Genomic DNA, 14,581 nt, shown 5'->3' with positions numbered 1-14,581 from the left:
TTCGTTACGAGCGTTTAGCCATCTTGACGTCCCTCCAATGCGAGCGTAGGGCAGCTGCCTCACTTCCCAACAGGACCGCACGCTTCGATTGCCTTTCTTGCCGCGAGCTGACTTTGAACGCTAGCCTTGGATGTAGGAACCATGAAAGCCGCATAAATTATTCGTCACTCACTTTCGCGCTCACAATCCTGCTTCTTTGGTTGGTCTGCGTAATTCGTATATAGACTTAGTTTGAGTGCTGGACGTATGCGTTTGTTTTTATATTTGAAGGTGCTTAAAGACCTGCAGGTTTTGCTTGTACTTGAACCGCTTAAAATTGCCTACCGCTTGATGTGACAATAAAGATATCTTCTTTTCTCTTTAAGCGCCTTGCCGATGTCTGAATGTATTACCTTGACTAAATGTGCGTTTCAGTCAATTAGTTTGCGACGAACCGTCTTGCATGCGTTTTCTTTTCTTCTTTGCAGTGGTTGCCTCTTTTATATGGGTGCGGTTGGGCGTTTTTTTCTTTTGGCTTCCATGATCAATTATCCAGAGTACACTTAAGAAAATGGACATTGCCTTTGAAGGCGACGCCTTTTAATAACCTTGCAGCTCCTTCGTGTTTTAGAAATCGAAGGGCAAGAAATCAAGCTAACAGCAAGCGGTCCTCACATAAAAAAAAAAGATCTGACTGCTGACGACGATACAAGAACTGCAGTTATCTGATCTTAACCTGGCTGACGTAAAAAAGACAATAGGTAAGAGGTGCTCTGGGGTATGTGGAAACGTGTAGCGACTCCAGAACTTACATTTGGAAATGCGGTTGTTTGCTTGAAATCAGGGGTACAATCAGGACTCGATGGCAACCAAACGTCGGCGGGACGCCTCGCATTGGGCGCTCACGGGAAGACTACAAATGAAGCTGTGCAGGGTGATATGGGCTGGAGAAGTTTTGAAGTGAGGGAAGCTCACAGTAAAATTAATTATGAAGAACGACTGAGGAACATGGAAGAAAGTAAATGAGCTGGGAGAGTGTTCAGGTATCTCTACAGAAAAAACATTTATTTACAGGGGAGGAAAAGAACTCGGAAACATACCAGCAAGTATGCAGCCTGTATGATAAGCAACACAGCAACAAAGAAGGTCAAGCGGAAAGTCAGATAGGCTGAGATAATCTGATGGGTGGTGGCAATACAAAGGAACTTGCCATGAGTAACTACTTAAGATGAAAAAAAAAACGCAATCAGGAAAGAAACAATTTATGGTAATTCAAAAGGAAGCTCATTACCATTTGAACTGAGATCAGGATGCCTTAGAACACGCACTTATAAAGCGAGGTATAAGAAAGAAGAAGAAGCATGTGCCGGCTGCGGTAAAGCTAAGGAAACGATGGAGCATGTTTTATTAGAACGTGAAGACATCTGCCTAGCGGTCAATTTAGGAATCACTGGCTTCCTTGAGTCAGTTGGGTTCAGCGAGAGCAGGGGGAAAGTAAACATGTCCGCAATAGAGATTAGTAAGAGACTATTGGATGATTGGCGGAAGAAAAGTAGGGAAAGGACAAACAAAGGAGACGTGCAAAACCAAAGTTAACGATAGTTGTTCAGAAACTTTGGTTGTGGGAATTGATCGTGGATGTTTTTTTCCTTTTATTTTTTCATTTTTTTAACATAGGTAGGACATTAGGCAATAAAATAACAAGACCTTGGCGGCGAAACCCACCGCTCCGTTCCAAAGGGGACGCTCATAACATCCATCCATCCGTGCACCCATCCAAGAACTGATCAGGGAGATTTATGCAAAAATGCTAGAATAAAAAGCAGCTATAGTATGCCTGATTAACTCAAGATGGCTAAGTGACTGTACTTCACCGCCCCGTTTGGAAGGGGATGCCAATAAATCATTATCATCGTCATGTCCCTACTGAGGAACGTGAATTATGAAGATGATAATGAACGTAATGAAAATAAACGAGTGGCTTAAGTGCCCAAACAGCTGTTCCTCGAAATCGTGGGGACAGAATTGAGGAAGAGGTGAAGAAAGTTATCAGCACGGTAATTCAAAGTGTAAATAGACAAGCAGGAGTCATCAAAAACAAAGTGAGAGAAACAGACGCAGTAAATTGAATGCAAGGGATGGAACGAAAAGAGGATCTAGGAGATTTACAAGAATGGCAAGAAATTGATTATAAGGGATAAATCTGCACGTTAACAGAAAGAGAAGTGCCTCGCTATTTGTAGACCGAGGTGGTTGCCTAAGAACAAAAACATAACCGATCAAATACTCGCAACAAGATGAACCATTTGCCTGCTGCAGCAAAAATCCGGATACAAGTCAGCACATCCTAAGGGAATGCGAAGGTATTCCCAGCGAGACCCCTAAGTAAAGGGGGATTTAAAGCGGATGGAAGCATTACCCGTGAGCAGCCGAGATAAGTCAGAGAATTATAGTATACTAGTGAAAAACAAAATAGGGAAGTGATAGATAGGGCCAGATCTGCAACACGCACAGGGAACTGTACGAGGTACACCTTTTAAGGAAGAAAGAAAAGATTGAGGCGAAGGGGTGCTAGAAGCATAAACAAGTGCCTGATTAGCTCAAGCAATCTGGGGGACTATTTTTCACCGCCCCGTTTCAAAGGGGATGCCAGTAAATCATCATCGTCATCATGAATATGGCTGAACAAAAACAAGGAACAAGGTGGCTCAAGAACAAGAAACATAAATAATAGATATTTGGGCAATAAACTCCTGGCAGTTTCGATGGTTAACTCAAACCATAGGCATTAGGGACCGATAGTAAGCGCTGAAAGAAGATAAAAACAAAGAGCCTGGTCGCATCCGGCCGCGATGCCCCCGTCTCAAATGGGTTGTTTACAACATCCATCAATACCATTGATCCATTGATCCATTGCGTAGCGGTGTCGATAGGACAGGACAGTCGATGGTTAGTCGATTTGAAGACGAACACGTGCACGTCACCTCACGAAGCCACGGCTGACTAAGAGACAGACGTGGTGGAGTGAGGGGGGCTCCGTAATAATTTTGACAACGCGGAATTCTTTATTACGCGCTCCGAAGGTTTCGCACTCGGGCGTTTCTTTTTCTTGCCTTGCATCCCCGTCAGAATGCTGCAGCCACAGCTTGAAATCGAGCCCACAACCTTCTGTTTAGCAGCAGAGATGTGACTGACTTTCGGAACTGTAACTAATCTGCCCAAATGAAAAATGAAAATTATTGCAATACATAGACTACATATAAGGTCGTGGCCGAACTTATTTTTCGACTCTGACAATGTTCTGTAATCCAGCATGTGTTGTTTGTTACGATGAAGGGTCGCGCTCGGCATCTTAAACGAAGGACAAAAACGCAATAGGTGTTCAAGTGCTTCTTCAAAGCTTCACGAGCGGCAGATATGTGAGTCTGTTCTTCTTATGAGAAATGACTCAGCTGTCGTGAGGGAGGAGGGAACAGCTGCGATAGTTTGGCGCGTGTTCGTAGTTCACTGGAAATTGTATCCAAGATGAACAAATGTTTAAGAAAGAAGAAGAGAAAAGTCAGGCAGAGATTGGAATAGCTCTAACAAGGCCGACATAAGCATGCTACGTTACTATAACGTATCGATTCATTTCACTCAATTTTGTTTCCTCTTTATCACCTGCCGATCCCAACCGGCATATCCTGGGGCGCGATGGAACATCGTTGTCCGAAACGCACGTTCAGTTAGCCTTCAGCTACGTCTCACGTGATTGGCCTATAGGCCGAGCCGAGGAGCGGCGGCAACAACAACAACAACAACAACAACAACAACAACAACAACAACAACAACAACAACAACAACAACAACAACAACAACAACAACAACAACAACAACAACAACAACAACAACAACAACAACAACAACAACAACAACAACAACAACAACAACAACAACAACAACAACAACAACAACAACAACAACAACAACAACAACAACAACAACAACAACAACAACAAAATCGAAATAGAATTATAAGATTATTTTGGCTCTACTTTCTAAAGAGAATTGCATACTTCGGTCTTATTTTTTTCCTCGCCAGTGGCTGTCATTCATTTTGCGTGCATTTTATTTCCTAATTTACCACTCTGAAAAGACAAAAAATGCCGATCCAACACACATGTTTAAATCTATGTGGAACGACTTTTTTTTTTTTTATTGGCGATGCTTCTTCGATGCTAAAGAAATACTATTTTGCCCATCCTTCCGCTTCTGTTTTCAAATTTCGTAAAAGCCAGTCCCAATCCATCTTTGATCATAAGTTTTCGATTCTGCTTAACAGCCGCCCATCCTTGTTTTCACCAAGTGAACAACAATACAAATAGGAAGGGGTCATTGAGCCTCTCTCGAAGCCCGGATATTGTAGTGATTCGGCTTCTCGGGACCGTCTGGATGTTCCTTAAGAAGCAGCTTTGAGAAAAGGCGCAGTGCTTGTTTTTTTTCTCCTGCATTGCAGGCTTCCCGGTGTCGTTAGCCGTTTCTGAATGAAGCTAGCCAGCACGCAATAGCTCAGAGAGAGAGATAGAGAGAGAGAGAGAGAGAGTGAGTGAGTGAGTGAGTGAGTGAGAGAGAGAGAGAGAGAGAGAGAGAGAGAGAGAGAGAGAGAGAGAGAGAGAGAGAGAGAGAGAGAGAGAGATGGGACGCGAATTGTAACTGCGTTCCTATGAGTGTTAAGCTCGCTTATTCCTAGGCTTATTTCAGATGGAACCGAAGAAGCGTGCCTGCGTACAACATGAACGGAACGTCACTGACGTATGCATGGGCAATCCTGTTCGATTTCTCATTTATCTTCGATCGGGGAGGCGAGTCGTGCTGCTTCGTTTTGCTGTTGACAAACTGCGTCTTCCGCTCGAACCGCCTGCCTCGGCCAGCTCATGGGAATGTGCCTGCGTTTTACATTTTTGCTTCCTCCCTGCGTCCACGTCTATGCTCGGTTTAGGGTCGGGACAGTAGAGAAGAAACTCCACGGCCTGCCGGAATACAGATGGATCTATAAATGAGTGCCCGCCGAAAAGGTGCAGGCGGGCGGCTTCGTACATAGCCCCAAATGAAGTTATGTGCAGTACAGGGTAACTGCACAGGGAGCTTACTTGTTGCTATAAGAATTTGTTTGTTTGTTTGTTTGTATCTTGACGCAGTTTCAAACACAATAGGCGACAAAGGTCCTGATGGTATCGCATGTAGCCTCTACAGTAAGTCCGATGTCGCGTTCGCAAGAGAAAAAGCAGAAGCCCCGAAATTAGTAATACGAGGAGGAACTAAACGCGTAGCGCCTCCAGGCTCAGTTCCCCAGATCAAGAAAGCGTTGGTAGTTTTCCCGCAACGTAGCAATTAGAAACGGCACAAACGCCTCAATTACAGACGCTTCTAAAAGGATGTATAACGTACGTTACGCACAGATAATTCGTTGGTAAAGCAGTGACGTATGCAATTGAAAAAAAAGAGGTCGAGAAGGAGCTTGGAACGCAATCCGGTTTCCCTTTTCAAATATACGTGAAGCGTGGATGTGCTCGCACTAGACAATCGCTGAACCTGTTTGAATTTATTTCATGGAATTTTAAGAGAAACTTGAATGATATCGACTGCTGGAAGCAGAATTTTAATTCAGAGCGTGAAATATTGTAGTCAGAATTGACAATAATTGGTACAATCGAAAAATAATTTTAAGCAGAAAGTACGAATCCGCAACTCTGCACTAAACATAGGTACCACGATTCGGTAGGCTGCACGCATTAGGTCAATCGAAGTGGACAAACGTGATGTATTAATCCACATCTTATGGGAAACTATTGTATTGTTTACTCCAGTTCTGCGAAAGCACTCTTCACAAATTCACCAATCAGTGGTACACTTCAGAGCGGTGTATCAGGTGTCGATACTGTCCTCTTTACATTCGTCAACTGGTGCAGTCTAGATAATTTCAATAATCGTCTTTTTATCTGTGTATTTGTAAGCTTGACGCTCCGTTTCTTTTGGAATTGTCAGATCTCTGGCAATTTTTGTTAAAAGCTATAATTACCTAAATACGAAATATTGGCTGCCATATTTGGCAAATATAAAGTTGATACAAACCGCATTCTTTTTTTCGGTCTAGGTATGCTCTCGTTAAATATGCAATTAACCATCAACTAAATAGTCAAGCAACAAGTTATGGTGTTACGTTATTTTTTTGTGCCTCGCATTGTGCGGGCTTTACCGCACAAGCACAATGCATAGGACGATCATATGACTCTGCACAGCAGCTCTCAGCAGGTCTCACGCTGAGGAAAGCGGTTTTTCCGTTACCGCATACGTTTAGATAGGCTTTCCCGAGGTAAAGGTTTTGCCACATCTGCGTGGCAGCTGTATGCAGATTGCGATACCAATCCTTCGACAACGCGGCAGTCGCTGCCTTTTGCGGCACCTCATCGAGACTGTAGCCAAGCGCTCAGCATCGCTGCACAGAAAACCTTTATTGCCTCTCGCTTTTACCGGTACGCGCCAAAGTTACTTGTAGTGAGAAAAATGTGTTCGCCAAACCAGAAAGGGGCTGCCGACTGTGGTTGATTGCGGCTATACCGACTGCCGCTTTTGTTGATTGGCCAGGCGGTTCTGGCGGTGTATTCCTCGCTCTGCTTGCGTCTGCTCTTTCTGCTGGCCTGCTGATTTTCCTAACGCGATAGGAAGAGTGAACGCTAGGGGAAGTGAGTGAGGCAGACATGATCAAAAAAATATGCCTCAACGCAGTCGACAGCGAAAGAAGAATTGTTCGATTCATAAAGCAATAAACATCTCGAAAAAGGCAGAATACACAATGACAAGCATTGGGTTGCTTCCATTGAAGTTTATTCATCAAGCTTTTTTGTATGTGTGTGTGTGTGCGAGACAAAGAATGTGTATAATGCAACAACAACAACAACAACAACAACAACAACAACAACAACAACAACAACAACAACAACAACAACAACAACAACAACAACAACAACAACAACAACAACAACAACAACAACAACAACAACAACAACAACAACAACAACAACAACAACAACAACAACAACAACAACAACAACAACAACAACAACAACAACAACAACAACAACAACAACAACAACAACAACAACAACAACAACAACAACAACAACAACAACAACAACAGCAACAACAACAACAACAACAACAACAACAACAACAACAACAACAATAATAATAATAATCCTATTTCATGTCAACTCAGGACGAAGGCCTCTCACTGCGATCTCCTATTGCCCCTGTCCTGCGCCAACCGATTCCAACTAGCTCCTGCGAATTTCTTAATTTTTTCGCCCCACCTACTCTTCTGCCGTCCTCGACTTCCGCGAATTCTATCTAATCTCTTGAGTTAGACACTTTCATTCTTTGTCGTTTATTCATTAGGTCCTCTGTTACTTGGGAGAACGTACCTACTGGTTGCCTTGCTACCTTATCTCCCACTTCAATTGCTGCTTGTGAAGCCAGCCTAGTTACGGCTTCATACCTTGCCTCTATGTCATCTTCATCTCTGTCCTAAGGCTGCATATTTGTTCGGAAGTGCCAACCTGAATTGGTCTGCTTTTATCCTTACTGCATCTAGGTTGGCCTGCTTCTTCTTGACCAATGTTACTCTTTCTCTCGTCAAATTGACGTTAATCTTAGCCTTCACTAAGCTATGATCACTGCACTTGACCATACCTAGCACTTCTACATCCTGCGCTATGCTGGAATCGGTAGAAAGTATGAAATCAATTTCATTTCTTGTTTCACCATTAGGGCTTTCGCAGGTTCACTTTTTGTTCCAACGCTTCATGAGGAAGGTGTTCATTATTCGCACCTTATTCTTTTCCGCACTTTATACCAAAATATCTCCTCTACTGTTCCTAGAATCGACGCCGTAGTTGCCAAATGCTTGTTCACCAGTCTGCTTTTTCCCCACTTTTGCATTGAAGTCGCCCATGGCTACAGTAACAGTTTGCACTTTTCGCATCACTAATTCAGCATCTTCATAAAGCTTATCCATTTCTTCATGGTCGTGACTGGAGGTTGGAGCGTAAGTTTGTACTACCGTTATTCTGTACCTCCTATTCAGCTTTATTACGACTACTGCTACCCTCTCATTAGTGTTGTAGACTTCGTCAATGTTGCCCACTATGTCCTTATAAATTAGGAATCCTACTTCGAACTGCTGCTTATCTGGTAGTCCTCTATAACAGAGGACGTGGCCATTTATCAGCACTGTATAAGCCTCACCAGTTATTCTAACCTGACTAAGGTGACGATATCCCAAACAATGTCCGATAGTTCCTCAAAAAGTCCTGCTACGCTAGCCGCACTTGACAGAGTTTGGGGGTTGAAGGTTGCCAGGGTCAGTTTCCATTAGCGGCCTGCCCGGCTCCAGACTTTCTTAGCACCCTCTACTGCGTTACAGGTCTGACCGCCGCCTTGGTCAGGTGCTGCGCAGATGCTTGGGACTGAGGGCCATTAAAATAAAGTTACTTCACTCACTCACTGAGGGCCATTGGCTTATCGAATCAGTCTTTTGAGAAAAAGCGGCCGAATACTGCACCAGCGAGGCCAATTCCTGTTCTGCTGAGGGAGTGTCGTGTTGAAGCTTAGTGGGTCTTCCTAATTTGCTTGTACCTGGATTGGTATAGCCCCACTTGCTCTCGGCGTTTTTTTTCCGGTGTCAGGCGCCATTCCAAGCCTGGAGATGTATCCTGTTCATCGCACTGCTTTGTATGTTGAACCTATGAAATAACGTAATTGTAACTTTGCCTCGCACTCTATGGAGCCGATTCCTGGCGTTTTGGCTTATTATAAATTATGAAATAATTATTCAATTTATATTTATGATAGATTTGAGGAAAAGAGTCACAAAATTGGCGCACACGTTCAGCTGGTTAGTGGTTATGTTTATTGGAGCACCTATGTGGTGCATGTGCCTTGAGAAAACAGAAAGAGTGAGAACAGCTTGTAGAATACCTAACAAAGAGAAAAAGAAAGCGCCATAACAGGAAGCTAAAGAGACATAATTTCGATGAAATTACAGAATGGCCGTGCTATATTCATTGTGCGCATTACTTATGTGTAAAGCACATGGTACTTAAGTAGGGAAAAATGGTTTTAAACCCCATAAAGAGCCTCGATGTCTCTTGGTTTTGTGTTGTTATTTCTTATATGGTGTAGTTGTTTTCGCTTCTTGGTTTGTTCAAAGCACGTAAGTCATTATAAGCTGAAGATAGCGGAAGGAAAATAAAACGACATCTTCCTGATGTCTGTTTCTGTCGCTGCCGGTTGGGGTCGGTGTCAATTCAAAAAATTCTAGCTGTAAACCTGTGTCGCGCTCTTTGTAGTGAACCCAGTTTTCGGGAATTTTCCACGCCTCTAAAGACAACGACTACGGAACGAACGCCGAAATTCTAAGCCAGGAAAATGGTTTTATATTCCCCAGCGATGGAGCGCCCATCTCGCGGGGGGCATGAAAGTTTTCTACGAATTCATCGAATGTCGTCCGAGCATCTTTACCACAGACAACAACGCCTTGACAGTTCCGATCGAAGCCCCTCCGAATAGACAGCAGGGGCGGGGGCTACCACCTTCAAAAATGCAACGTTACTGCAGCGAAATGCCGCTTTCAAAACTCAGCACGCCCTCTATTGGAAAGTCGAAGAATCACGACTGCGGAGCAGCACTTCGTGGCAGAGACGTTGTCTTCCTGACACACCTCCTCGATTCATAAGCACCAGCAGCGCGAAATGAGCTCCGGCTGTGTTACTCCGCGCCAACGGAAGTTCACTTCATGAAGTGCAGGAAAAGGCGAAGGAGAAGCAGGGAGAAAAATCGGTATTGTAAACCAAATAAGACGACGTCTGTCCGTTCTCTGTCAGGTAAACATCAAGGCAGGCACGGGTGGCGCAGGCCTCCTTCTCGAATCTTGAACGATAAATCATCTTTCGGATGGCGCAAAAAAGGGACTGCTGTATATTTTCTAGCGCGCATGGCGGTTGCTCAGAATGGTCGGCACAATAGGCTCACGAAACGGAACTGTCATAAGGATTCTGCCTTTCAAAAGGCATAGAGCAATGTTTAGAGAGAGAGAGAGAGAGAGAGAGAGAGAGAGAGAGAGAGAGAGAGAGAGAGAGAGAGAGAGAGAGAGAGAGAATGGAAATATGTGCTCTGGCAAGGGCTTGGTATTTCCATAGTGCATGTCGAAGAAATGAGCTACGACTTATCTAACGCGGTTGTAAGGCAGGAGCTCACACAATAAGCCATGTAATGAACCCTGTCAAGATGTTACGGATGTATCACCCTTCCAAACTTGCCCCTTTCTATTCGTTGCTTAAATGACAGCACATACAGGTGACAAGTGTTAGGAAGGAGGCCATGTATCCTAAACACCAGTGGATGAGGTGCCGTCTCATGTACAAAAAATAATCGAGAATTCCAAGGCATAGAAACAGTACATCGCCGGGACCAGATTTCTACTCTCACTAGCGTTCAGTGAACATTTTGTCTTATTTCATGGTCGCATCCTTTATGCCTCTACTCCGAACGAATGGCTATAACCATAGCCTCTGAGAGAGGCCATATGCTACAACCGTGAAGAATCGTAACGTTGTCAAGCGCCCAAGTGAGTGCTCGCTCCAGGACGTTGGAAAATGCTGAGAACACCTTGAAAAAAAAAAAACGCGTTTCGTTGCTGCATGCGGAGTCTGCGCTCGCTCATTTTTACCTCCGTACCAGAAAAGTGAGTCTACATTGACGTTGACGTTAATGGCGAGACGTCCCCACGTAATGCCCAAAATGGGGTGATCGCACATTTATGCCACATTTCCGCGCTCTTCAGCAACTGAAGGTGCTTTTGTAGGGAGCGCCAACAGCGCACTTAGACGATGTTGGCGCGCTGTGCCGCTTCTTCGCAATCGTCTGTTGGGAAAATACGTAAAGGGGCAACGACCGCATTGTCGAAGCAGCAGTATTGGCTTCAACTTCGGTTCGTAGTTTCTTCCTTTGCTCCGTTTCAAAGCAGCTATCGTGCGACACTTTCCCGATTTATCGTGCCTCGCCCCCATATTTCTCAAGAGCGAAGGCAGCGACGACGATGACAAGATGAATAATTTACGGCTCGGCGCTTCTCGTCGCAGGGCGGGCGTCAATCTCCTCCCCCCCCCTTCCAAAAAAAAACATGAATAAATAAATAAAATAAAGGAAAAGAACGCAGCAACAGTGGAAGCTGCTGCGCTGTTTCTGAGAGCCGCGGGAGACGCGACGACAAATAGCTCTCAGTTTTGTATCGTCGTTGTGTTTGCCGTTGGCATTTACATTGCGTCAGTGGCGTCCCTCCGTAGCCGCACTTCACCGACAGGCCTGTTTTCAAGAAACAGAGACTGGGATTGTCGCCACAGGATCGGCATGACGGGCCGCCCGTTCTCGCGAAGTGCGAGACAGGCACTCGGTCGAATGGACGGATGCACAGTTGGGGTCATTGACAGCTGGGGTGTTAAGTATATCTTTACGTAGTTGCGTAGATAGTAAGTTTAGCTTCTTCTAAGAGTCCACCTGTTGATAGATGATGGCTAGGTTAGATAAGTGGACAGTTAAATTTGCCCTTGAGCAGAGAAAGCATATATATATATATATATATATATATATATATATATATATATATATATATATATATATATATATATATATATATATATATATATATATATATATATATATATATATATATATATATATATATATATATAGCGAGAGACAGGGAGAGTGAGAAGAGTAAGAAGAGGGAAACAAGTGTGTGTCTGGAACCATTTAATCGAACATACCTGCGCATACTAAAAACAATAATAAAAAAAATCAGGACCGCAAAGTTAAAAGCATGTGAAGCATTTACGTTTCAGATTTAATGAACTTTCCCATGACCAAAGAGTTTCAAGTCCGCGCAAGCTTGCTTGAGCAAAGTTTCACTTCTTTTTTCTTTCGTAATCATGAGGACTGATCGCCGAAGCTGAAGCTAATGAGTTTATTCGTGACAGCATCCATATAATGGGAAAATTCAAAGAAGGGGACGACATTGAAACGTGCGTCAGCGATGACGTCAGACACTGGTAAAGCGAAAAGAACACAAAGCTTAAGTGAGCGGTGTCACTGCGACAACGATGCCACGAGGTAGCTCTCGAGCGTGCTCGGAAGGGCACGTTGTGTATTTTCATGAGGCGGTGTCGTGAGCTGGCGCGACAGCACTCCAACCCCTCTTCCCGTCCTGGCCCCCCAAAGGAAAAAAAAGGTGAAAAAAAAAGAACTATTCGACGTATTGAACACCGCCGGATTGTCGAGTTTGGTTCTGCGGGGTCCGAGGAGCTGGACATCTGTCGCGATGTCTCCGCAACGCGCTGTCGTTTTCCCGAGTCGTGATGCGAGATGGCGGAAGTACAGCCAGCCGCAGCGGCAGCGTGACAAGTTAATGGGAAAACGGAAGTGATGGCCTCGATACCGCTGGCCGCGACCAGCTAATACTCTTTCCCACCAATTTAGTGCAGTGCGGGGACAGCTATGGGCAGCGTGAGCCAATCAAGGGCCTAGAAATACAAAGGCGACGAGCTCTGCCCATTGTGAGTCACTCATATTTCAGTCGTCCTTCTAGGCAGCCGCCGTTATCTCAAGTGGGTGAAGAATTGACAATAAAAGAAGCGTTTTTTTCAGCTATTTTTCTTGCTTAGCTGACGCGGACCACCTAATTCCTTGTGCTGCACGGAACTGCTGAAACGGAGTACAGCGGCTGAGCAGGCGAAAGGTGCGTGTAAGCAGGACCTGTTCGCGCCGTGACGTCGCTTCGCGTTCCGGTTTGTTATTATTAGGACATTGCGGGCAAGCATTGCCGGCGAGAAATGCCATATTATATGGAGAGAGAGAGAGAGAGAGAGAGAGAGAGAGAGAGAGAGAGAGAGAGAGAGATTAACGAAGGAAGAAGCAAACCGTCTCACTGACGAAGTTCATTTGCACTGCCGGGAGCTTCTCGGAAATAATTTCGCTTGTTTTGCGCGTATTTTATTTCGCGAGATGGCTTGTACCGAGCTTCCGTTCGTGACAAATTGTCGTGTTTCAATATTACATCTAACGAGGTTCCTTAACGTGCGAAAATGAGAAAGAAAAAAAGGTTCATGACTTCGCTGCTTCTACGCGCACTGCGTTCCCATATGTACGTGTCACGCTGCAGAACGACTCTTATGCATTCATGTTAGTTCCATTCGGTTCTTTATTTCAGACAACAAGGTCTCGGATACAAGGGCAAAAGGCAGATGTGCTCTACCTGGCGAAAGAAAAGGTCAGTTTTTCAATTTAAGGACACGCGTTTCTGCTCCAAATTCGTTTCGCTTCACTTTGGGGTAAAAACACGATGTGCATGGAGATGAAAATCCGAGGAACGTCAGAGTGTTCGTTCATTTCGGAGCATCTGCACCTAACTAAAAGTGTAAGCTCGCAGCATTAGGTTCTGCGGCTAGTACGAATCGGCGCGTTCTGGGTTCAAGCTTTGCAACCGTTGAAAAAAAGCGCACATTCACCACTGCAACAAACTCGCAATGGCATGCCGAAGCATGCGTGTCGCTAGAATACGTTAAAGGTGTGCAACTGATTTGTTCGAACAATAGTCCTAACTCCTCTGAATTTGTTGCACGTGGAATTTCATGTTCTCACGTTGTAGTGACGATGAAAAAGTTAACACTGCCATATGTGTGAGCTAAAGATTTACCTCTCCGTTGGGCAAACTTCTGCTGAGAAATGCAAGAAACGCACAGAGTACAATCGCCACTCGTTCCAGAGTAATCTCTGGTACTCGCGTGCATTAGGGAATACATCGTTAATATTTGCGTCGCTTCCGCAGTCTGACCCGACAGGTCTACTTCCCTATAGAAGTGACGACAGTGTTAAATAAATTTCGGATACAAATCTGGGCGCATTTTTTGCTGAGCGAGAACATGATTGCAGTCACAATCCAGGGCAATACGGTCACCGAACAAATTAAGGTAATGAACGCGTGACGATTCCCTTAATGGTGTTGTTTTGAAAAACGCGGAGAGCACGAAATAGTGCGAGAATGCGTGCGCATTCTTTCTGTAAAGAAGAGATCATGTACATTGATTTACAAACTGTATAAAAAAAAAGCAAGCTGCACGCCGCACCTGGTATAGAAAATATCACGTTCTCGTTTCTCAAGGTGGCTTCTTGAGCAAGGAAGAAAACCATGAAGCACGGGCAATTTCAGTCGCGCAATAAAGGTCACTCCGCCTGAGGAAAAAAAAAAGCACAATGTTTGCAGTAAATTACATTACTGGAAACAACTTCACATCGACATAAGCTACAAACAACACTGCTGTGAGTTTGTCATTGCCGTGAGTTTGCAACATTATTTAGTTCTTTCTCTTCGCGCCCTGACCTTACGGAAGTTTAGAAATTAATTACCGGCCTCGGATCTCCTAATTAAAGACGCTCGGGGGATCTCATCTGTGTAGCATGAAATTGTAACAAAATGGCCACGAAGCGCATAAAAGTGAACGAGGTTACGAAT

General features: G+C 44.4%; 1 protein-coding gene across 1 annotated transcript in view; it reads left to right on the top strand.

Annotated features, from left to right (window-relative positions):
- LOC135906248 (uncharacterized) overlaps positions 1–14,581 on the top strand; it is a 102,431-nt gene that overhangs the window by 24,148 nt on the left and 63,702 nt on the right. Inside the window, exon 4 of the mRNA XM_070539148.1 lies at positions 13,280–13,339. Within this exon, the coding sequence (XP_070395249.1) occupies positions 13,280–13,339 (60 nt within the window). The remainder of the gene's footprint in view (positions 1–13,279; positions 13,340–14,581) is intronic.

The sequence above is a fragment of the Dermacentor albipictus genome, chromosome 5 (assembly GCF_038994185.2).
Source record: "Dermacentor albipictus isolate Rhodes 1998 colony chromosome 5, USDA_Dalb.pri_finalv2, whole genome shotgun sequence".
Classification (NCBI taxonomy): domain Eukaryota; kingdom Metazoa; phylum Arthropoda; class Arachnida; order Ixodida; family Ixodidae; genus Dermacentor; species Dermacentor albipictus.
The sequence above is the reverse complement of the archived record's forward strand: the minus strand, read 5'-3'. Positions and strand labels throughout refer to the sequence as shown.